General features: G+C 33.4%; 1 protein-coding gene across 2 annotated transcripts in view; it reads right to left on the bottom strand.

The window, feature by feature from the left end:
• Positions 1 to 12,809: 12,809 nt before the first annotated feature.
• Positions 12,810 to 26,058, bottom strand: part of GRIK2 (glutamate receptor, ionotropic, kainate 2) — a 737,896-nt gene continuing 724,647 nt past the window's right edge. Inside the window, exon 17 of one of the 2 annotated variants that reach the window (XM_010841260.1) lies at positions 12,810 to 13,087. In XM_010841260.1, the coding sequence (XP_010839562.1) occupies positions 12,923 to 13,087 (165 nt within the window). In that variant the 3' untranslated portion in view covers positions 12,810 to 12,922. Of the gene's footprint in view, positions 13,088 to 15,534; positions 15,655 to 26,058 lie in introns of those variants that run through there. The other variant, XM_010841261.1, reaches the window with a different exon arrangement.

Raw genomic sequence — 26,058 nt, 5'->3', positions numbered from 1 at the left:
ATATACAATTCTTTACATGAGCAGCAAAGCCTCTAGTGAGACAGTCTATGTTAAACTGCCAGTCTTACTCTCAAGTCATTCTTTTCCTTGCTCACTGTGCTTTGGTTATACCAGTCTTTTATCCTCCTTGCCTCAGTGTTTCACACATGCTACTTATTTATTTTTAATATTTTATTTTATTTTGTTATTTATTTTAAATTTATTTTATGTTAGAGTACAGTTGATTTACAATGGTTGTGACCCATGCTATTTATTGTTATCCTTTCCTAGAATTTTCAGCTTTACTCTCTTTTCTTATTCAGTTCCAATTTTCATAGTTTAACTTAAAATTTCATTTACTCAAAGACAATCTTTACTCATGAATGTAAATTACACTCTCTGTTATGTTCTGTACTCACTCTACTGGGTAATTGGTTTTAATATATAATAATATATTGATCTAATTATTTGTGCAACATTTGCCTATGCATTGTACCATAGCCTGTATCAGAAAAATCCAATCTCCTTGCTACCTGTTGACTCCTTAGTTAATGGTATATAAGAACTTTTGAGGAAACATTTGTGGAATTAACATGCTTCAAGTTATTTTCTTTAGAAGGAAGTCAATCATAAATCATGATCTATAGACTCTCAACTAGCCTTAACAGAAATATTACTGACACATATGACAAATAGGATTTACTTCAGGAAGGACTGAATAATTAACAAAATACAAACATGGCAATGTGGAAGCAAATCCCTAAAACATATCATTATGCACTTGAAGCTGTCATAAATGAACTATGTATGTGAGTTCTGTGTCTGTTGCCAATACGGCCATAAGAATATTTTAAAATTCTAGTTTTATACTTCCCTTACGGAAATTTAGCTAACTTTAAAAAGTTATTTGTTTAATTTGTTCAGGCTATAAAATAAAAATTAAACTTTTTTCTGAAAGAAAGTTTATATATCTCAATAATTGAACACTTACTATGTGAAAGACACCAATGCTAACTCCTAGAAAACTTCAAAAAGAGATCTTAGATACATTTCTACTTGTGAGGAGACCATGAAAAATACGCAGAAACTTTTGTAGGGGGAGAATGAGATAAGAACTTTTCAGGTACAGCAAGTGTAGAAAATGAGAAATTTTGCAGCAAAATTATTAATTATTTGGTATGTTTGGAACATGGCTTCCCAAATGACACAGTGGTAAAGAATCTGCCTGCCAAAGCAGAAAACTCCAGAGACTCGGGTTTGATCCCTGAGTTGGGAAGATCCTCTGGATTAGGAAATGGCAACCCAGTCCAGTATTCTTGCCTGGAACCTACCAGGCTACAGTGTGTGGTGTCACAAAGGGTCAGACACGACTGAGCACGCACGCACCCACACAAATTTGGAACACAGAGTTTCTGGGTGCAGAAAGGAAAATGGAGCAAAGAGGACAGTTTAGAATCAGTTTATGTGAGTTCACAATGTCTAAATGGCAGGTCAAAAAGCTCCTGTTTATGTTGTAGGTTACAGAGAAAACAAAGACTATTTTGCTCTTTGCAGCAAACACATTATTTATCAGCTCTATTTTGTCAAACAAACAAACAAACAAAAACCAGACAAAAACTCTATTGGGGGTGTGAGGAGTGAATTAAAAAGCAAAATACTGGAGAAATGGAAAAGCTAGGTAGAAAGTACTCGCAAAATATAATAAGTATCCAGCTTCCGTGTGTGCACACACAATGAATTCAAAATATCTGAGGGCATTTACTTGTTTACTTTTGTAGCTCCACCACAAAGTCTGTCCCTGAGGACAGAATATAGTTCAGTTGGTATACTGTATCTTTGTAACTTGAACATCAACAGTCTTCAAAATGTAGGTGGAGATCTAGACAAATGGTAAGGGGAAAGGGAAATTTTTAAGTGGAAATCATGATTCAAGCAGCAATTTAGGAAGACTGAGGAAAAATGAATAAGGTCAAAAGAGGTTGGAAACATTTCCTTTAAAGTCAGGAAAACACAAAGATGTCTACTGCCACCTAGTATATTCAGCATTGTATTGGAGGTCATAGACAGCTCCGTAAGACATGAAGAAACTGAAAAACAGAAGGAAGAGGAAGACACTCATTATTTGCATTTCATGTGGCTGTTTACATAGAAAATCCGAAACAACCTAGAATGAAATATACAGAAATTAAAGGAGAATTTAGCAAGGTGGTTGAATGTAAGATATATTGAATATAAGCTATATATATATATATTATACATATATAATCATTTCTATGTACAAGTAACATACAGTATAATTACAACATTTTTAAAAAGACATCATTTATAATAGTTACAAAAACTATAATCCCATGGGAATAAATAAGTGTGTGAAAACTATAAGCAAAAGCTGTAAAGGACATTAAAGACAAATATATGTCTATGAGTAAGAAATAAATTCTTTCCAAATTGATACAAAGATTTGATTTCATTCTGATTAAAGTTCCAATGTGTCTATGTATGTTTATCTTGAATGGTTGATTTTGAAATTTATGTGATATGACAAGAAATTCCTTAAGATAAAGTATAAGAAAGAATTAAATATAAAATCCAGAAATGGATGGATGCTTATAGGAAATCTTAATATGTTCCAGATGCAGTATAGCAGACCACTTAGAGAAGACACCATGTAACAAATTTAGGAGTAAAATAGTTATACAGATGGGGGCGGGGGGAAGCACACATCTGAATTTACTAAAAGTATAAAACAAAGCTAAAATTTTTAGAAAAACACATAGATGAATATGAACAATGATATTTCATTGTTATCACTAAAGAAAACATTTCTTAAACAGGGTACCACAAGTACTAACAATAAAGTAACAGAATGATAAATTTGGCAACATTAAGATTAGCAACCTCTTTTTATCAAACAGCCTTTAAGAAAAGTGAAAAATACATCAATAACAAATGGGAGGTGTTTCCAGAAAATAAAATCAAATAACAGATTAGATAACATCAATGCTATATAGACTTCTAGAAATCATTAAGAAAAATAATTCAATAGAAACCTTGGTAAAAGACCTGAGTAGCTAGACACTTCAAGGAATGTGAATACACATAGGGGAAGGTAAAAGTTCTACTAATCAAGAGGAAAATGACAATGACATTTGGCACATTTGAAAAGCGAAATTTAAAAAAAATATGACAGAATCCCAGAGTGTGAAAGGGAATGGATTATCAGTTTCTCTTACATATTGGTGATTAAGATGTTGATTGGTACAGTGGCTTTGGCAGTGTTGTAGAGCAGAACACTGACATACCCTAAGGCTGCTCAGATATGCAAATCCAAGAAAAAGTTTAACAGATCAGTACCAGATGACAATGCAAAAATATACATACTAGCATAATATGCAGCTTAGAAAGAAAAAAACAATAAATACCTACTATCTGGACAGTAAATTATAGTAGGTGCTGTCAATATTATACAGTTAAAAAAAAAAGGAAAGAGAAAAAGATGAGAAAGAACTCTTAGGAGAAACATAAAAATATCTTAGTAATATAAATTCCAGTTTAAAAAGAGAGCTTCAGAAGACATTCTGGAATGTCATCCTTGTTCTTTCTCTTTCTATCCCTCTGTCTCCCGGAAATTCTCACTTGCACTGTGTATTGATTGAATAGTGACTAAGAGTTATCTGCCCCAGTTCGACTACAGTAATTCTTTACAAATTTATTTAAGTTCCCCTGTCTGTGGTTTACTTGTCTATAAAGTGATAATAATATTAGCCCTAGCCCATAGTGTTAGAGAACTGGAAGAAATAATTCATATAAAATACTTATTATAAATTATGGCAAAAATATTAACAACCTTTTCACTAATTATTGAATTTATAATGAAATTATGTGAATATTTGCCTAGTAAATATTTTTAATATCTCTGTCTCTTCTTTAATATTTTTAATATTCTGTCTCTTTCTGTTGATCTTCATAGCAACCAATCGGGTTTAATCTAAACTAACATAGTATTTTACCCAGACTGCTTGTACTCAATCACATGAGACTCTTTGCAGCCCTATGGACTGTAGCCCACCAGGCTTCTCTGTCCATGGGATTCTCCAAGCAAGAATACTGGAGCGGGTTGTCATTTCCTCTTCCAGGGCATCTTCCCAACCCAGGAATTAAACCCACATCTCCTGAGACTTCTGCAACGCAGATGGATTCTTTACCACTGAGCCACCTGGGAAGCCCATCTTGCCCAGACTACTTATTGATATTACTTCTTCACTAATTTCCTGTAACCACTGTGGTACCTACGTAAATCACACTGCCAATTGAAGCCTGAGTGTTCTTTCCAAAATGCAGATCTTATCCAACAATCTGGTTTCTGCTTAAGAGATGTAAGTGGTTTTCATTGCTCTTTGGATAAAGATCAAATTATTAAGGTCACTGACCACCTGGCTAAGGTCCAGCTTTGACCTATATTTTAAATGCATCCTGATACATATCCCTGTGCCTTCCCTGTGCTCATCAACACTGGCTGCTAATCAGTTTCTCAATGCCATGCCCTCTCCTATCACATGACTCTTACATGTACTTTGTCACAGGTGTGTAAAACTTTTTACTAAGTATGTGTTTCTCATCATTCATATTTCTGCACAATCACCACTTCCTCAGGAAAGTCTACCCCATTTCTCTAGTCTAAGTAAACGTTCTTTTATTATGAGCTCTCATAAAACACCATACAGTTTCTTGCCATAACCTGTGTGAAAGAGAGTGAAGTGTGGTTATGGGAAGGAACTGTATGGTCAGAGAAAAACTTAGGTAAAGTTATGGTATCATATTTTGCATGTGGGACATCACCACCCTGAGTAACAGGATGACAATAATGGTCTAATAGAGTTTACATCTCAGTTTTTGCTCTGCAGACCTGGAAGAATCCTACTTTGTGCCATGGTTTGAAGCCAACAGAGGCTATGTAGTCCTGGGAAGAAGACACAAACCAGTAGAGTGTTTCATGATACCAATAAATGCTTCCCTGTGCATCCTTTATACATATAATCCAAGTTTTCACATTTTCAAGTATTAAACTGTACCACTTGATATCAAGTGAGTGAACTTTCATCATTCATCTGAATCTGACAGAAAGGAACACTTCTTGGTGACAGCACTTTTCAGATTGTATTTACATATTTAACACATTTGATTAAGGTCAATCTCCTCTTCTAGACTTTGGGTTACCAAAGTAAGCACCATGTCTCTTTTTGATCATATTGCATACCCAGCATCTAACACAAATCTTAGTTTATAATGTAGATTTAATAATTATTAAATATAAACAAATGGGTGCATGTTTAATTGATTCATGGTAGTGGGGCAGACAGTAACAAGTCAACTCTAATCAAGGTGTCTGGGTTTTTACAGAATGAGAAAGAATATCTTGGGAATCAAAGGAATGGTTAATGTAAGCTAGGTCTTTGTCTATAACTAAATGAAAGGTATTCTGCAAAGAAATTACCAAATGCTTCTTCCTTTGTTGACTGAGGACAAAAGATGTCTCTTCAAGTCTGTTTATACATTTTAAAAGTAATAGAACCCCTAGACACATGGCTGCCTACATTAGTCTATTTCCAATTCTACCTTGCAGCTAAGTGTGAACATATCATTATTTCTGCCACCTTAATGTACAACTTGTGGTATGTATCCTTACAAGGAAGGCACAAGACCTTTTAAATTTCCTTTTGTTCTTCCTCCTGGTGGAAATGTGATTATAGTGGCTGAAGCTACAGTATTTATTCTAAAGTATTAATATATGAAAACCCTAGATTATGAGCTGAGATACAAGGCTATAATTGTTGTTGTTGTTTAGTCCCTCAGTCACGTCTGACTCTTTTGTGACTACATGTAGCCTGCCAGGCTCTTCTGTCCATGGGATTTCCCAGGCAAGAATACTGGAGGGGGCTGCCATTTCCTTCTCTGGGGGATCTTCCCAACCCAGGGATCAAACCTGCATCTCCAGCATTAGGTGGAATCTTTACTGCTGAGCCACCAAGGAAGCCTTGATATACAAGGTATATGTTAAAATGTAATTTAAATAGTGTGGAAAGAGCATTGTGTAGTGTGTCTTTTATTTCCTTTTTTAACTGATGAATTTTGACCAAGGTGAGTGGAATTTATGATTTTAGATTTTTCAGTATATCAATGATATTAGATTAGATATTCAGCTCTACAGACTGACCTTAAGGTTAACTAATTGGTAATTGAGAGTGTTATATTTTTGATGATGTGATATTATAGAAATATCTAGTTGAAAGATATGAAAATAGCTATTCTCCTTTGTAAAGAGGCAGGGGTATATTTATTTTTTTAATTATATTCAATAAATGTGAAAGCACAGTATTGTGTAAGGCAGTACATTAAAGTGGATTCTTAATATCTTATAGTTCATCATGGTTTGCTTAGAAAGTGTTCCTTATCTACTATATAATGTGTTTCTTGAGCTTTGTAAAATAGAAGTTGGAATGTTTTGAATTAGACCTAAGCCTTTGGGGTATAAATTACATTGGATTCCAAATTTAGCATTATTTGACAAGCACAAGGGGAAAATTAAAATCTTCTCCACCTCAGAAATATTATTGGGATCTATTTTGTGAAATTCATTTGTATTGTAAAAGTATCCCCTTTAAAAAAAAAGTATCCCCTTTACATATTGAGTTAGAAAAAGCATTCAGTAAGAAGAAAACATGGGCAATATTACATTCTTTACAATGATAAGAGCAAAGTCTATTCTACCTCCATTATCTTTGAACCAGAGTAGTTCTGGTTTTTATTTGCTTCTATCCTGGATTTCTGCACAATATTTTCTTTAAAGACAGGGTTCTTGATCAAAATAAGAGTGAAGAGTTGAGTGCATGTATCAAAAATTGCTCCCTACTCAACCATAAAAATTACAGTAGAGAGTTTTTTTTTTTTTTTTTAGTATTAAACTCCAAGAATAAAGTGAACAAGAAAGGTGAAAGTTTCAACAACATTTTTGGAAGGAGAAAAGCATATGAACAAATGATGGGTAATCAAGCAGACTAGAAAAAGTAGAATTCCAAGTGGTCAGTGTGAAAAGCTGTGAACCAATAGGATGACATCACAGAATCCTCCAAGGCACAGGACCTAGCTGTGCAATGTGCATTAATAACTGATAATGCAGGAGAGCAAATACAACAAGGAGGGCCTCTTGAATGTAGTTGGAAAACAGTGGATCCTTGTATTCTTTTCCTTCTTCTCCCCTGCAAGACCATTCTTCAACCCATCAAAGTAATAAGGAATTATTCTCAAAAGGGAAAAAAAGGAAGTACTCCAGACTGGAATATGCTAGGTTCAGTTGAAAGCCTGAATGCTAAATTTTATTTTTTTATTTTTTTTCATTTATTTCTTTTTTAATTTATTTATTTTAATTAGAGCCTAATTACTTTACAATATTGTATTGGTTTTGCCATACATCAACATGAATCTACCACGGGTGTACATGTGTTCCCCATCCTGAACAGTGTGATTAAGTGACCTAGATCTCCTTGCATTTATGTTATGACTTTGTATTGTGTCAAATTTGAGTTATATGTATGCTTATTAGTGCTCAGTCACTCAGTCATGTCTGACTCTTTGTGACCCTTGGACTATAGCCCACCAGGTTCCTGTGTCCATGGGATTCTTCAGGCAAGAATACTAAAGTTGGTTGCCGTTTCCTCCTCCAGGGGATCTTCCCGACCCAGGAATCGAACCCTCATCTGTAATCTCTTCTGCACTAGCAAGCAGGTTCTTTACTCCTGCTGCTGCTGCTGCTGCTAAGTCGCTTCAGTCGTGTCCGCCTCTGTGTGACCCCATAGACGGCAGCCCACCAGGATCCCCCTGAGCCACCTGATAATAAGTGACCTTAGTCATTCTGAATGCAGAAAGTAGCGATCTCAAGAGCTCTTAACCAGTGATTAGCAGAACACTGGCAGTTGAGGCTTAATTTCCAGGAAGAAAATTAAAAGATACTCCTGGGGGAGTCAAAGGAAAGATCCAAAGATAGGGATGTTTCAAAGTATTCATTAATAAATAGTCCATCTAGACTTATCTGTGGTAAAACTCTAACTAGATGCAAAGTCTCCCCTACCCTGTTGTGCACATAGAACTCCCAAATCAGACTTTAGTTCCCTTTTCTTAATCATTAACAGGTTGTGAAGAATTAATAAGCATCTGAAGAAAAGCTCTAATACAGAAGATAGAAATCCAAACAAGCATATGGAAAAATGCAACTGGGAAAAAAAAAAACAAAACAACAAACTGAGGTCTTTTCTGGAAGAAGGAAATGTCTTAAGATTACTGTTACTTGCTTCAAACATATAAGAGAAATTATTACATTCATAAAATAAGAATTCATAGAAATTAAAATAATTTGGTAGAAATGAAAAAACTCAATTCAGTAATTTGGAATATAAAGATGACAGAAATGAGAAATAGGAAAGCAAATCTTATAGATGTACACTAAGGAGTTCAGTAGCTCCAATATTTTAGGGTAATCTGGACAATCAGAAGAAAAAAAATTTAAGAGAGAATAAAAATAAATCACAAAGAATTGGAGATCTGAATGCCTTCACATTTGCACAGGGTGAGTTGGAAGTAAGAAAACAGTGAAAGAAGGTTTTCAAATTTATCTAAGAAAATTATTTTCAACTTAGAATTAGACACCCCAAAAAAAGTAATAATTATTTATATGAGAGTAGAATAAAAGCATTTTTTAGACTGGAATATCAAAAAACTTGACCTCTGAGGGAGTCCTTTATAATTCATCAAAATTAGAGATAAACCTAGGAAAGGGAGAACATCTGTTAGAAGCAACAGGGGATCCAACATGGTAGAGAAATTAAGGAAATCCCCAGAAGGCAAGAAAATGGAGAAATCTCTCTATAATGATTGTGCTGCAAACAGAAAGGGCTGTCCGAGAGTGAGTCAATAGTATAGCAATAGGATTCAAATTATAGATACACTCAAGACCTTCAAGACCAGGTTCTCCCTGCCATTGTGCCTGTGTGCATGCTCAGTCACTCAGTTGTGTCTGACTCTTTGCCACCCTATGGACTGTATCCCAATAGGCTCTTCTGTCCATGGGATTCTCCAGGCAAGAATACTGGAGTGGGTTGCCGTTTCCTACTCCAGGGGATCTTCCTGACCTAGGGATCAAACCCACAACTCCAGAGTCACCTTCATTGGTAGGCAGATTCTTTACCCCTGAGCCAACTGCTATTGTACCATCTTTTAAACTGAGGACAAAATTCCGAAGTGAGCCTGGCCCATATTGTTTTCCATACCTTACTTGCCTTGATCAGAAACAAATGAAGTTATTCCTGTACATTTCATGCTCTCTTTCCTGAAAGAGCTGGGCACTCTCTTATCTCTATTAAAGTATTCTGCTTATATTTACACCTCAGTGTTGGAAGTGACTGTCAGTAAGCCTAGTCTTGGAATAGAATAGCCCACACCCAGTGACAATCTTTGGTGCACACTACAGCCTGATGCTATGATTCTATTGTACATCTGATGCCATGATTCCCTTTATGTATATGCATTGTACACAATTGGCTGTATTCATATTTCATAATAAACAAACATTTAGAAGCACTGTGCTAAAATTCTTTAAAAGCATTATTGTTTAGTACATAAACTCATTTAATAACAAGAAACTTATTCTTAAAAATATACAACTGAAGTGAAAAATATTTGAAATATTTTAATTTATAAAATATCCTTATCCATTTTACATGTTTGTAAAATAGAATCTATTTCCTTGGTGCTCCCATAATTATTAGGGTTGCTGCTGCTGCTGCTAAGTCGCTTCAGTCATGTCCGACTCTGTGCGACCCCATAGACGGCAGCCCACCAGGCTCCCCCGTCTCTGGGATTCTCCAGGCAAGAACACTGGAGTGGGTTGCCATTTTCTTCTCCAAATTATTAGGGTTATTCAGTTGTAAATATATAAATATATCTCTGGCATTCTCATAACTGTTAGGATTAATTATCTATGAAATATACTGAATATAAATCCTTGATGTTTTCATCTGATTAGCATTATTTAGTGGTGATATATATAAATATATCCTCCCGCAGTGTTCCATAGTGGCTAGAGTTATTTATTTGTGATGTATGTAGCTCCACTGATTATCTGGAGTCATCAGGTTATGTTGTCAACTAGAACAGGCATTTCTTCTTTTTCTTACAATTTGAGTGGTAGACACTGGAAAATAATCTTATGCCAATACACTGCTTTTCCACAGAGAAGAGATGTTCTTTCACAGGTTTAAATTATTTTGAAAGTAACCAAATTTTAATAAAATTAAGAATAGTACTCCATATATGTATAAGTACACAATGAATACAGCAATATCTATTTTGGCAGTAATGTAGAAACCTTTCAGAAAATGGATAAAAGTTGAATATCATACATCATTTTTATATTCTAAATAAACTTTGGAGTTAAAATACAGCAGAATCTTTTATACTTTTTGAATTTTTTAAGTTAATTCTTAAATTATCAGATCATACCAAAGATATAAATAATTATTCCAGACTATTTAAAAAATAGTCATCATTTTCTGCCTATTAAGTTTGTAATATAATGAAGAATTGAAATTTAAAAGTGCTTTAAAATCTTATTAGAACCTAATTGAGTAAAAGCTTAATATTCAGACCAAAATCTGAATATTTTATGAGCTATGTTATTTGAGGTTATTTACCAATACAAAAAAAAATGTTGAGATTTGTAACAGCAACTTGTGCAACTTCCTAAAATTAAATTTTGGGACATAATTGTCCTTGAAATATAAAATTTAACTTAACCCTGACACTAGAAATTTTGAAAACACTTAGAAATTGAATTTTTAAGTAATGGCTATTAGAAATTTATGTTGTTTGTTTTTTTGTTTTTTGTTTTTTGGATAAGAGTTCTAGTTAAAATGAGGTGTTTTGTTTTGTTTTTAATTTATTGTTGATATTGAGCCTATCTCTTCCTCTCCCTTTGCTGAATTAAATCATCAATGTGCAATGAATTCGTAAATTGGACATGAGTTGAACTTCACATATAATATCATAATCACTATACTGTCTTAAACAACACTATGGACATAATCAATGTCCACTCACAAGAGCTAAGATCATGATTGTATCCTCTAAAGCTGTTCTTTTTCACGTTTGAACTGTCCTAAGCCTGAAGATTACATTTTATATTCTGGTCCAGCTTTTAGCCTGATCTTTCTTCTCCTTTTGTCCAGGCAGTTTTGAAGTGGTCATCCTTGATGACCTGGAAGGTTTCAGGAAGTGAACTTCCCTTCATGCAGACAACAAATAGTGCGCTCATTTACCCATACTAGAGAAAAATGAAAGTCAAAGCTGAAAGTAAAATGGACATAATTTTAATGATTTTTTAAATTTTGTGCATTGGATTCAAACAGCAAACTGTGTGCACTCAACTGTTATCACAATGTTGTCAAGAGGTCTGTGTCTTTTACCATTTTACACACAATTGTTCATTACAGTATGTTATCAGCCTCGTGGAAACCAGGGGTGTGGCATGGTAAGCAGTGGTGGTAGTGCACCTAGCTTTTATATTATCTAACTTGAAAATATTTCTCTTCTATGACTCCTTTTTTTCTTGATAAAAATAGTTTTCACCAAACGTTGGTGGTGCACACGCACTACCATTCATGCTCGACATCACACCCCTGACAGGAACGCATGTTCTTATTTTGTTGATAAAAAGTATTACAAAAATTTCCATACAAAAACTATTTTCATAGAAATCTTGCATTTCCACAAATAAACCTGAACATTTTTTGAAAAAAACTGCTCAAGAATTTTGTTCATTTAACATTGTGACTGTATTGATAAATGCAGTCCACGTCAGAGTTCACCACACATACTTCTCTTTAGATGACCAGTCCCCTTTCTCCTTTCACTGAGATCTGCCCAGGCTCCATCAAGTTCATTTATAGCAGGAAGGAGGTTTTGGATTAACATGTCTGAATGTTAGAATGAAAGTTGCAGTCTTCCACAGAACTATCAATACTCAGCCCTCTTTTACAGCTTAAGAAAAAGATTGCAAAACATCATCCATTTTAATTCAGAATCTCTGAACCAACTGTTGCTTTTTTATTCTTGGTGTGAGGTTGGGGAAAGGGTGGCTGGAATAGGTAGGGATTTGGTAGAGATACATGTTAAATCTCCTGCCACAGTGAATATAAGAAAAAACATTATTGCCTTGGTAATTTGACACTTCTATTTCAATCAGTGACACAGACTGTCAAAAAAAAAAACAAAAAGAAAAGAAAGAAAGACACTGATGAAGATCTGCTTTATATTCCACTTGCCATGAAATTCAGATTTGTTTTGCTTTACATTTCTTCACATCCTATAAGCACATATTGTCTATTCAGATGACCATTATACTGAGTAGCTGGGGGCTAGTGACATCATCACCCTCTTATCTGGGTGTTCAGAAGACTTAACTGTGTCTTGTAACACTACAGTTTTTGCTGATTCCAAGTATTTTTATTCTTAATGATTTTTTTTCCTCTGGTTACCCTTGGGGCATTGATATTCCATCTCCTGGCAACAGTTGAACCTCAAAAGGAACCTGTAATTTCTTCCTGGACTGCATTTGAAACCAGCCACAAAATGGTTATGTAACATTCACTCAGAAGAAGGGAGGAACCCATGATAAACAGTGTAACCCCGTGTAACTTGGTTGATCCATGATGTTTATAAATCAAGTCTGATCGTTGTAACTGCTTAGATCACAGAGTCTCTAGTTCATAGACACAGCGGCATGAGGTAACTCATTTTATTTTGCACAGGTTGCATATTTCCACAGGAAACATTCTCGCTAAATTGTTTGGAAAAAAAGACGACAGTTTGTGCTTGGGTGTTTGGCCTCCCAGCTTTATGCCATGGTTTCTTTACCTGGCAACCGTCTGTCGTTAAATGTGTGCATGTTGATAACTTCTTCTGTTTTCACAATAACTGGGGCCTGTGGCTTGTGTTTTAACCGACGCTGGCACTTCAGGGACATCCTCAGTTCCTCTACCATGGCGCTACAGAAGGACCTCTACAGAATAACACAGAAAAGGAAATATTACAAACACATCAAGTGCAATGGTCCTGAAAAATATTAAATTCAGTTTCAACAGACTTGTCAACATAGCAGCCTTGAAGTTTTGAAAAATTCCATTATAATGGTTATATCAAATTATTCCACTTTTAATACTCAAAACATGATAATTAAAATATTTTATCAAAGTGGGCAAGTTTAAAGAAAATCTCCACCTGATAGTGAACTGCCAGCTAGGAATGCATACATTACACATAATTTGAATGAGGTTTTAAGATATATAATTGATTAACATGATAAGATATAATCTACCTTAAATTTAAATACAAGCACAAATAAATCAGTTACCAGAAATCCATCCATGCTATTAAAAAAAATTAGACAAAATATACTGGCTTTTAGATCATAATGTAAGATATGAAAATTTTCTTTAAACATGGATTCTTCATTTTGTCTTTCAAAACAGAACAAAAATAGCACTCACACATTTAGACATAAAATATGGAAAATTATTTTTGGTATTCATTTTATCTTTTTTGTGATCATGCCTATAAAACTATTGGTGAAGATTACAAACACATATGACCTAATCATGAAATGACATTGTATCACATTTAAAAATCCATGCACAAATATTAACTACACTTTTGGTATCATCAACTTGGTAACTGAGACTGATAAATAATTTATTTCATGAAAAAAAAATGACCCTATATATATTTTTTAATTCCGATTTCATTGGCAATAGATTTGCCAGAAATTCTATATATCTGGAACTTATGACACACTCCTCAAATTCCTATTACAGAGTGAAAACATAAGACAGAAACTTGTTAGTCTCCCTTTCCATCTAATTGAGATACATGTGTTAGTTACATATAAATCAGATTCATGAGCTAGTTGCATATTGTTGTTAACATTCAGATGGTCTAAGACTTAGGCTATTTTTTATGCAAGGACTAAAAATGTGGACAACAACTAAAAATGTGGACAAGAATGAAAAATTTACACAATTCCAAAAAGTGATATGAAAACATAATGAAATAAACCTAATCAAATATGCATGAGAAGTCTTTTTTGTTTTGCATTTTATGATGCTTCTTTGTTGTTTATCATCTTAGGCTAATTCCAAAATCCAAAAGGAAGCTTCGGGAGTTGGTGATGTTCAGGGAAGCCTGTTGTGCTGCAGTCCATGGGGTTGCAAAGAGTCGGACACAACTGAGCGACTGAACTGAACTGAACTAAATTCCAAAATAATGTAGGATAAAAATGGTTAATACCATATACATGCCTTATACTTTTTAAAATACTTTTCATATATCACTTTTTGTGACACAAACTAACACTGAATTAAGTTGGGCATCTATATGACAGAGGATAACTCACTTTCTGCAGCTCACAACTGCACCTCCAGCAAGATATTCTGATACCCAATTTTATGTATTTTGATCCTGCACTGGTAGCTTCTTGTCCATTCCTGGCTATATTCTCATTTTTCTTCTTTAGGTTGCTGAAGAGTTTCCTTAGTGATCATCCCAAATCTATGCCTTGGCTATTGCTGAAATTCTCACAATTATCAGCAATAATCTATTGTTTTAAACATCAGTTATTAATAGTATTTTCTTGTCCAATAAACAGGTGAAATCCAAATCTCTTTTTTTCATCATGACCTCTCTGAGTTAATTTTACCTTATCTCTCCCCCAACCTATTCCTCTTCCTCTTCTTCTTTTTTTTTTCTCTTTACACACATGCTTCTCTTTGGACCGCCAAAGTTTTTCTCCTTTGTTTCTTTTTGCTCTGGTACTCAGCAGAGTTCTTTCATCTTTCACATCAGTCCAGCTTTATCCCTTACCTCCAGACATGACTCAAATTTTAACTTATTCAGGAACTAGTTTCCAGTTGACCAGGCTTATTATTTCTACTCAGTTTACTATTTTTCCCTCACTATCTTGTTTCTCTGTCTGACCTCCAGGGCTTCCATGTTTCCCTCTCATTGAATTGTAAAGAATAGAGATCAAGTGCTCACAGCACTGTTGTACGCATGTTGACTGAATTAACAATAGCCATACATGACCTTAACATTTTAATTCTTTTTTAATAATGTTTGTAATTCAATTGCTTAAAATTTTTTTTTCAGAATCTTAGTAAAATACATTGTGTACAAGTGAGCTAATTAATCAGATAAAACTTTGTTATTTGTTTAATAACATTAAATTCATAAAAATTTTAATTTATTAGTGTTTGTCATGGGAGATGATTAAATGCTACACATGAATTCCAAACTAACTGCAAGTTATCTCTATGTATTATTTATTATGTGCTAAATTATACGGTTTTGAAATTCACAGATTCTATTTCTGTTAAAAGATCTATATGACACCTGATAGCCAGTATATGGACACAGTGTTTCTTGTTGCTTAATACCTACTATTAGATGTACTTATTAAGAACATGATGAAAATGATGATGAAGATGGTGATGATGACAACACTGTAGAAATGGAAAAATCTGACTCCAAAAGAGGGAGGAATACATAGTCTTGAGGTAACTTAGTCTTGGTTCTCTGTTGAAACATTTAACAGAAGAATTGATTAGATAATATAACAATGTCAGAGCTTGATGCCATCGACACTTTAAAAATGTTATAGGATGTGAATAATGTTGAATTGTTTGAAATAAGCCTTCATTTAAAATAACTAAATTTCCCAAATTTATAACATTCTCTTTGGCAAACTCAGTTTTTAGATATCATGATTATATTGATTTCACAAGTGATAAAATAGAGATATTGTTTTATCCATAGTAATAGAGTGGTCTAAACAACTGATTTTCTCAGGAAAAAAATCTCACAAATGTACATAACTATTCAACCATGAACTGATTCAGTTTTATTTCTAGTTAGTTAGGGCAAAAATTTGGAGACAATATTGACAAATTTTATTAATAGCCTATACTTAACTTCAAACTATAAATGCATTTAAACTCTTTTAAAGCAATTTTATGTAATATAACACTTGTAATACTGATTAATATAAATTATAAGCATATATCCTGCCCCAATCAAGCATAAATAATTTAAAATTATCTCAAGTAAATGATATTTACAAATTTATAAACTCTGAAAATTGTAAACATGTAATCCCACCATTATCATTTTAGGCTATCTCTATTTTCTTAAGCCATTAGAAAGTAAAAAATTTAATCAAGCAAGCTTTAAGCAGTCAATCAGTAGTTTTGGTTATAATATCATGTTACCACTTTTGTTAACTTTTTTCTCTAAATAAGTTGACTTTGACAGTTCTTTTTTATTTATCAATATGTTTTACCTAAAAAAATAGTATTATCTTAGGTTCTAATACAGTCACCATGAAACTGTAGGTTCTTTTCTTACTTATATAATATTTCCAATCCTTCACAAAACTATGAAAATCTTTAGATTTGAGCAAAAATTTGGAGACAATATTGACAAATTTAAAAAATCTAATGATACCATAAAGTATGGTTCATTTGTATCACTAAAGAAAACACAGTTTTTAAAAATTTTTTAAAGCTTTAAAATGTAAATTCTGTATCTTGATCTCTGTAAGACCTGAAGTTGAAACTGTACAGACGATTGTGAAATACAGCTGTTTCTCTGTGTTGTACGTCGCCAAAAAATTACTATGTCTGATTTTTAAACTTCTAACTTGTCATTTGATAGAGACAAATAGTGTTTCCTAATTCATATCATGATCAGAATTTTTCACATGTCCTTTTATTGAACTATGGAATAAGATTTTGAAAAACCTAAATGCACTTGACAGGAATTTTCAGAGTTATAATGAAGAAGAAGGAAACTGAGGAGGAGCGAGGAGGAAAAGAAAGAATAAAAGAGAGAGGAAGAGAGGAAAAGGGGGTGGGGGACTTAAGGAAAGAAACAGCGAAGGAAAGAGGGAAGAAAATAAGGGAGAGAGGAAGTGAGAGAAAGATTGAGGGAGGAAGAAAGAGAAAGAAAACTACCATGCTTTTTGAATCACTTCTTAGGGACAGAAACACACAAATTGTGTCAAAGAAAGTTCCTTAGGGTGAAAACAACAACAAAAATGTTTCTGCACAATATGACAGACTACAAAAAGAAAAAAAGGTGCAAGGATACTAACCATTATTAAAAACCTCTTTTAGTAAGTTTCAAAAGTTTACTAAACAGTGTCTGGATTGTAGGGTGGCACTAACCAAATAGAAGATTCCTGAAAATGAAAATTTAAATCTTTGAGCTGTTAGCATGTATAATTGCATTTAAATTAGTTAAACTCATTATAAAATTCACTATATTTAATGAGGCAACCTGTATTACACATCTCTAATTCTTGAAACAATGAAGGTTTGGAAACCTTAAAAATAATGAATTTGTCTAAATGTACATTGCCTTTTAAACAAGCTATTTTTTTATGTATAAGACAACACATAAATAGTCCACAGATAAATGTTCTCAAGAATATCATTCGTGGTGTTATAGAATAATTTAATCTTAATAGCTTGACTTTCTAATTTATAAATATGTTTATATGATACATGATGTGACAGCACTTTGAGAAGCACATAAATTTTTTTAGTATTAGAAATCTAGTTGCAAACATGCTCCACATTAAACAGTGATATATTTAAACTTCATTTTTTAGTTAAATCCTTTATGTTTAGCAATGTCTTTAAAAAAATAGCAACTGATGAAAAATAAGTTTAATTTTTTAAACTTTGAAACTCATCACTTTCATGTTGAATATATAATAATATACCAATTGGAGAAATAATCATAAATATTATATGCTATTATTAGATCTCTATTTAGTACATATTATGTAAGGAGGAAACTATGCTATATATCTTACTGTCTTATTTTTTAAGGGTATGCTGCTGCTAAGTTGCTTCAGTCCTGTCCGACTCTGTGCGACCCCATAGACGGCAGCCCACCAGGCTCCACCATCCCTGGGATTCTCCAGGCAAGAACACTGGAGTGGGTTGAAATTAACTAAATGATATTCCAATATTCAGAACAATTTCCAACCATTTTTGTGTACAGTTTCTATTTGAAGCCTATTAAAACATCTTTGACTTCCCTGGTGGCTCAGAGGTTAAAGAGTCTGCCTGCAATGCGAGAGACCTGGGTTCGATCCCTGGGTCGGGAAGATCCCCTGGAGAAGGAAATGGCAACCCACTCCAGTATTCCTGCCTGGAGAATCCCATGGACGGTGGAGCCTGGTGGGCTACAGTCCACGGGGTCATAAAGAGTCGGACACAACTGAGCGACTTCACTCATTCACTCAAAACATCTTTAAACTGCTTATAAGAGACTTTGTAGTGCAATGTCCTAATATATACTAGCATCTCTCAACGAAAATGTTTTGTTTTGTCATTTAAATTATTTGTTCACTGATTATGGATACCTCATTCATTCTTAGACATTTTCTAATTAATTTCGGATGCTGTAGGCCATTTGACCAAGAATTCCAGATCACATGTAGTAGAGACAAATCCAGTCACTGTAATTAATCCCTGTGGAAAATTGCTCCACTTTAGGTAATACTTAAATTAACTAAATAATAACTAAAGGGAAATAAAAAGTATATTGGATGCAATATGCAACATTTTATATAAATGTTGGTGTTCTAAATAATGAAGATAAATGTCATTTAACAAGGCCCATTTCTTTTGATTTTACTCTTTAATTAGCAGTCTTTTAAAATATCAAATAGCTAGTGCTATCTATCAGAAGCATGGATTTACCTAAAGCTGTATGAATGTAACAGTGAAGCAATGAGAGATGAAAAATGACTAGCTAAGGTACTCATGTCCAAATATATATATATAATATATATATATAAACTTTGATCTTGATGCTTAGTCTTAGAGCAGTACTCTTTTTAAAAAGTCCATATATACATATATATATATATAATTTAAATATGCTGTGCACTAGTCAGAGAGGTATGTACACATTGATATTCTAACTGAAAAAGGAATACTGTTCTCTTGACTTCCATTCTGTGTGTTATTATATTAGCCTGCCTCACTAACAGTGATTTGAATTTCAGCTAAGTTCTTTTACCTGGACTCTATTCTTAACAAATGGTAATTTTTGAATACTAAATAATAAATCAGACAGAAAAATTATGGCACTAAATTATTTTTTCTTAATAAATAAAATGACAAAGCTTCCTATGTTTTAGCCTGGATTATTTTACAATGATAAACAAAACCAAAGATTAAAATACTCTCAGGAACCTTGACTCTTACTGAATAACTTTATATTACATTTTGCAAATAAATGAGACAGAGAAAAATGGGGCATCATTATACATTTTTACACTTCCCTTACTTAAGTTAGAAAAATCAATAAATTAGGTCTGACAAGCTTCAACACCATTTTAGTCAACACAGCTGTGAAACGAATTTTAAGAAAAAGCAATGTTAATCATATTCTTGCCAGTAGTCATAATAATAACAATTTTTCAACAAAGTATGTAACATCCAAATAACTAATGTTTAATTCCAGGAAAGCTCTCTTTCCTTTAAAGTACAGCAGTTAAAATGTATCAGTTTTATAAATAAAAATAATAATTATATTATAATGAAAGCTTCTTAGTATATGCCAGACATGCAAAAAGCTCTATATATGTTAACTATATTAACTTCTAAAGCATTTTAATTTATGGTGTATTTGTAACCCATTCATTTATTTAAAAGATGTATAGAAAGATTAATATAACACGGAGTTGAACACACTTGAAGAATGATTCCAAGTCTTTTCTTTTTTTTAAATTTCAAAACTCATGCTTAATGTCCAGGAAAGTGAAATAACTATACAGGGCTCACGATCAAAGCCCAGTCTGTTTATCTAACTCAAACTCCCACTCCATACATTTTGTCAATACAACATCAGGGATAAAACCTGCCAAGAAAAATAGCTAAATGTTCTCCTTCCATGTCCTGTAGTGTTCTGTGGTGTAAACAGAATAGGCATATTTCAACTTGAGAAACATACTTGACCCTTGATATACTTATCCTCTTCTGCTCAATATGGATAATAATCTTTGCATAGCTCTCAGAGTAACTTTGTACCACTTTAAAAATTCTAAAGTCATTTATGAAAACCAGCTATAATGTTGTTTTAAAACATTATGGGCATTAAAAGAGTATGAGTTATCATAAACAAATGACTTAAAACTCCTTTTGCTGATTTGTAACTACTTAGTGAGCAAAAGGAAGATTGGCAATTGAAGTGTTATTTTATATTTATTTATAAAAAGTTTTTTTTTTTGAGCCATCCAGTTAGTCCCTATAGAGGTTATTAGTGGAAATTGAGAGATGCTCTGCTTTCAGAGAAAGGCAGTAATATAAAAACAAGACAAAATACAGTTTTGTCCAAAGTTTATTTGCCACTTTTAACTTTTGAGTAGCAACATGCTTTATAGCTAGATTTTAAATTAAAAATGTACTTAGAAAGTTAACAGTTAAAACTCCATATATTAAATACAAACTCCCTATATGAAAAGTACAAATATTCCATGGTTTGTAAGTAAGTATTATTTGGAAAAATGTAAATATTGTAATAAAATTTTTACTGATAATTTAGGACAATGTTTGCTTTCATATATCTTCTCCAATAAATGTATTCTTTTATGAAGCATTACTTCTGTTAGAACTAATTCTTCAGCATTCTGGAAGCAATTTGTGCATAAGGATTTATGAACAACTTGTTTTAATTCTCCTGATTCCATGAAATACAGATTCAGCCAGCTTTGAAAAGTATTTTTCCTCTGAATAATCTTTCATACAGAATGTCTAGTCTTGCAAGTTTAAATTAAACCACTATGATTTTCTTCTTATTCCTCATATTGCCTTGTTTCATTCATTTGTCCTTCTATGAGTTACAACTGCCTTCTACATTTCCTATTCAACTATACACTGAAGAACATTCTATGTACCCACAACACTTTTTTTGAATTTTCAATGACTGAAAATCACCACATTATATAAAGATTATTGTTGATAAGATTAACCGGTGTTCTATAATACAAACAACTATGTACACTAAAATGTACTATGTCCTGAAAAACAACTGTACAAAATAGCTCTTAAAATGTACTTTAATCACCTTGCAGGAAAGCACATAACATGTATCCAAGACACGGAATGTAGCTTAAAAATTCAATATCCAGCAATAATTTATATATTTTTATTTCTAAGATATATTTACTGTATTTTCTTTATGCTTAAATAATAGAAAGGGAATATTTTATTATATTTTCATATCAAGAAATGCAAAGATTCATATTCAACCTGATGTTCAATAAGGAACAGTTTGTACAGGCAAATCTATTTCAGTTATATGGAAATAAATCTATTTATAGATTTATATACACAGAAACAAAAGGTGCAACTATGTAAGTTATATTACCATTCTCATTGGAAATCAAAAGAAGGCAGAATTATATATAGCTTTTAAAAGTGAAAATATTCAAAAATTTGAGAAATGATTAATAATTCCAACATAAATTAATAAACAATAATGATCATAAAATAGTATTATAAAAATTCTTACAGCAATTTATAACTCATACTTACAAAAATCAATGTATTATCATAAAAATATATTACCAGAGAAATTAAAATTATAAATATTAAGCAAGTTTTTTCAGTTATAAGTAAGATTTAAAGGTAAACACAGACTATTTCAAACAAATCTATGTTATCTGAAATGCATTGATAATTGCCTAAGATATGCAACAATTTTTTGAATTGCTTACTGAATGAACCTCAAGTACTAATTTTTTTAAAAGCAAGGAAAATATAAGGCAAAAAGAAAATTATAAAATGCACATGTTGATTAGTTGTTTTTCAAACATGTTTAAAATGGAAAAACATTTTAAGTAACTTTCATAATGGCCAGGTTATATGGTGAAAACCATCAAAAAAAGAAAAACAACTATTTAGTTTACAAGTTTGAATAAATGTGAAAAGCAATATGTCCTTCAGGCATTAATATTTGCATCAAAATTAAAACCACTAAGTATTTTAAAAATTATAATACACCATCTTGTGGTTATTGGAAAGGAATGCAACTTATAATTTTTATATTTTTATAAGGTCTACATATTTCAGCATTATATTCTCTTTTTAGTTTAACCTGCCCTCATTTAAAAATAACATTCTTATAGTACACTTAATTCTAAAATAGTTCAGAAATATAAAAACATTATAGTCATTAAGACTATAAAGTGTGATCCTTTAATATCTTACAAAATATATACTATAAAAGACATATTATTTTCACCTTTAATAATAATCACTAATTTATTATCATTATTAGAGATAAGACATGAAAGGTAATATATTAATTATCCATAAACTTTATAAATAAACTTCATTTTCAACTAGATTGCATGTATATCATATCCACCAGCTTATTTAGATAAAGATAGAAATTTTCATTTGTTCTTTTTAAAAATACTAGAATATTATGAATTAAAGAAAGAAGAAATACAATGGAAAAAGTAAAAGAGGTAAGAGATAAAGTATATGGGAGCTGGAATTATGAATAATATATACTTGCGTACTTCCAAAGTGCAAATAAAATTCGTTGCACACTTGGTTCTCAATAAATAATTATTGACTAAATGAATAATTTTAAAAATATTTACTTTGGTTTTAAAATCCAAAAATCTCAATTAAAGACACAAATCCTAAGTGCAAATAAAATAAATTTCTGTATACTCACATGCATATTTTACAATAAAATCTAGGACTATTTCACAGCTAATTTTAATAAATTAACTAAGGTGTTAAACCATATTGCCCAACAAAGTAAAATATTTTTCTCAGGAAAAATGAAGAGGAATGGAGCTCAACAACATAATTTATCATAATAAATACAATATATAACATCTAATAAACCTATTTTATTTATTTACTTTATAAACATAGTTCTTTTGAATTATGTGAAAACATAGTTCTTTTTTATTGTTTATGATCAACTTTCCTAAGTTTCTGGAATCAGTTTCATTATTTAACAGGTAAAGAAAGAAAAAAGGAAGGGAGTAGAAAAACAGAAATATAAAAAGGAAGAGTCTTATGCCAACAGGAACTGTCTGAGATATGGAGATACATCAAACTCACTAGTCCTTTTTCCTAAAGGAATTAAGAGGTAAGAATCTAATACGGAAAGAGATTCCTCCCCCTACCCCCCACAGAAATCAGCAAATATGAATAAAATAGTGAGCAAAGTTTCCCTTATGGCTCAGATGGTAAAGAATCTGCCTGCCAAGAGGAAGACCAAGCTTTGATCCCTGGGTGAGGAAAATCCCTTGGAGAAGGAAAAGGCAACCCACTCCAGTATTCTTGCCTAGAGAATTCCATGGACAGAGGAGCCTGGCAGGCTACAGTCCATGGGGTCATAAAGAGCTGCACAGGACTGAGCGACTACACTTTCACTTTCACTTTCAAGGGAGAACTCTCATCAGAGGCTTCACAAAGGAAAGAATGGACCTTGTTTGAAATGGATAAAACTCATTCCCAACTTTCTCAAGGGGCAGCAAATATTCTTTTTTGTTTGTTTGTTTTAGCAAATATTCTTGGAATGAGGATAGTTTCTGAAGTTAGCTAAGCTTTTTTAGCATCATTCCTTCCAAAGAACACACAGGGCTGATCTCCTTTAGAATGGACTGGTTGGATCTCCTTGCAGTCCAAGGGACTCTCAAGAGTCTTCTCCAACACCACAGTTCAAAAGCATCAATTCTTCAGCACTCAGCTTTCTTCACAATCCAACTCTCGCATCCATACATGACACTGGAAAAACCATAGCCTTGACTAGACGGACCTTTGTTGGCAAAGTAATGTCTCTGCTTTTGAATATGCTATCTAGGTTGGTCATAACTTTTCTTCCAAGGAGTAAACGTCTTTTAATTTCATGGCTGCAGTCACCATCTGCAGTGATTTTGGAGCCCCAAAAAATAAAGTCTGACACTGTTTCCACTGTTTCCCCATCTATTTCCCATGAAGTGATGGGCCCAGATGCTGGGAGGGATTGGGGGCAGGAGGAAAAGGGGACGACAGAGGATGAGATGGCTGGATGGCATCACCGACTTGATGGACGTGAGTTTGAGTGAACTCTGGGAGATGGTGATGGACAGGGAGGCCTGGAGTGCTGTGATTCATGGAGTCGCAAAGAGTCGGACACGACTGAGCGACTGGACTGAACTGAACTGAACTGAAGCTTTTTTAAAAAAATGAGATGTACAGATAAAGTGATATGGTTTTCTTTTAAATCAGTTCAGTTCAGTCACTCAGTTGTGTCCAACTCTTTGTGACTCCATGGACTGCATCATGCCAGGCTTACCTGTCCATCACCAACTCCTGGAGTTTGCTCAAACTCATGTCCATCTAATTGGTGATGACTTCCAACCATCGCATCCTCTGTTACCCCCTTGTCCTTCCACCTTCAATCTTTCCCAGCATCAGGGTCTTTTCCAATGAGTCAGTTCTTCGCATCAGGTGGCCAAAGTATTGAAGCTTCAGCTTCACAACCAGTCCTTCCAATGAATATTCAGGACTGATTTCCTTTAGGATGGACTAATGGTTTGATCTCTTTGCAGTCCAAGAGACTCTCAAGAGTCTTCTCCAACAACACAGTTTAAAAGCATCAATTCTTCAGTGCTCAGCTTTCTTTATAGTCCAACCCTCACATCCATACATGACTACTGGAAAAACCATAACTTTTGGAGATGGACCTTTGTTGACAAAGTAATATCTCTTCCTTTTAATATGCTGTCTAGGTTGATCATAGCTTTTCTTCCAAGGAACAAGCATCTTTTAATTTCATGGCTGCAGTCACCATCAGCAGTGATTTTGGAGCCCCCCAAAAAATAAAGTCTCTCACTGTTTCCACTATTTTCCCATCTATTTAGCATGAAGTGATTGTACTGGATGCCATAATCTTAGTTTTTTGAATGCTGAGTTTTAAGACAACTTTTTCACTCTCCTCTTTCACTTTCATCAAGAGGCTCTTTAGCTCTTCTTTGCTCTCTGCCATAAGGGTGGTGTAATCTGCATATCTAAGGTTATTGATATTTCTCCCGGCAATTGATTCCAGATTGTGCTTCATCCACCCTGGCATTTCACATGATGTACTCTGATAACTGTTGTTTCTTGACCTGTATACACATTTCTCAGGAGGCAGGTTAGGTGGACTGGTATTCCCATGTCTTTAAGAATTTTCCACAGTTTGCTGTGATCCACATAATCAAAGGCTTTGGCACAGTCAATAAAGCTGATGTTTTTCTGGAACTCTCTTTCTTTTTTGATGATCCAGCGGATGTTGGCCATTTCATTGTAATAGAAAATAAAAATCTAACACCACCTTGTGGAAATAGTTGTGCCTTGTATGCAGGTCAGGAAGCAATAGTTAGAACTGGACATGGAACAACAGACTGGTTCCAAATAGGAAAAGGAGTACGTCAAGGCTGTGTATTGTCACCCTACTTATTTAACTTATATGCAGAGTACGCCATGAGAAACGCTGGGCTGGAAGAAGCACAAGCTGGAATCAAGATTGCTGGGAGAAATATCAATAACCTCAGATATGCAGATGACACCACCCTTGTGGCAGAAAGTGAAGAGGAACTCAAAAGCCTCTTGATGAAAGTGAAAGAGGAGAGTGAAAAAGTTGGCTTAAAGCTCAACATTCAGAAAACAAAGATCATGGCATCCGGTCCCATCACTTCATGGGAAATAGATGAGGAAACAGTGGAAACAGTGTCAGACATTATTTTTCTGGGCTCCAAAATCACTGCAGATGGTGACTGCAGCCATGAAATTAAAAGATGCTTACTCCTTGGAAGGAAAGTTATGACCAACCTAGATAGCATATTCAAAAGCAGAGACATCACTTTGCCAACAAAGGTTCATCTAGTCAAGGCTATGGTTTTTCCTGTGG

This window comes from Bison bison, unplaced genomic scaffold (assembly GCF_000754665.1).
Source record: "Bison bison bison isolate TAMUID 2011002044 unplaced genomic scaffold, Bison_UMD1.0 scf7180017864159, whole genome shotgun sequence".
In the NCBI taxonomy this organism is placed as follows: domain Eukaryota; kingdom Metazoa; phylum Chordata; class Mammalia; order Artiodactyla; family Bovidae; genus Bison; species Bison bison.
Note: the sequence above shows the minus strand (reverse complement) of the source record. Positions and strands in the feature narration are given on the sequence as shown.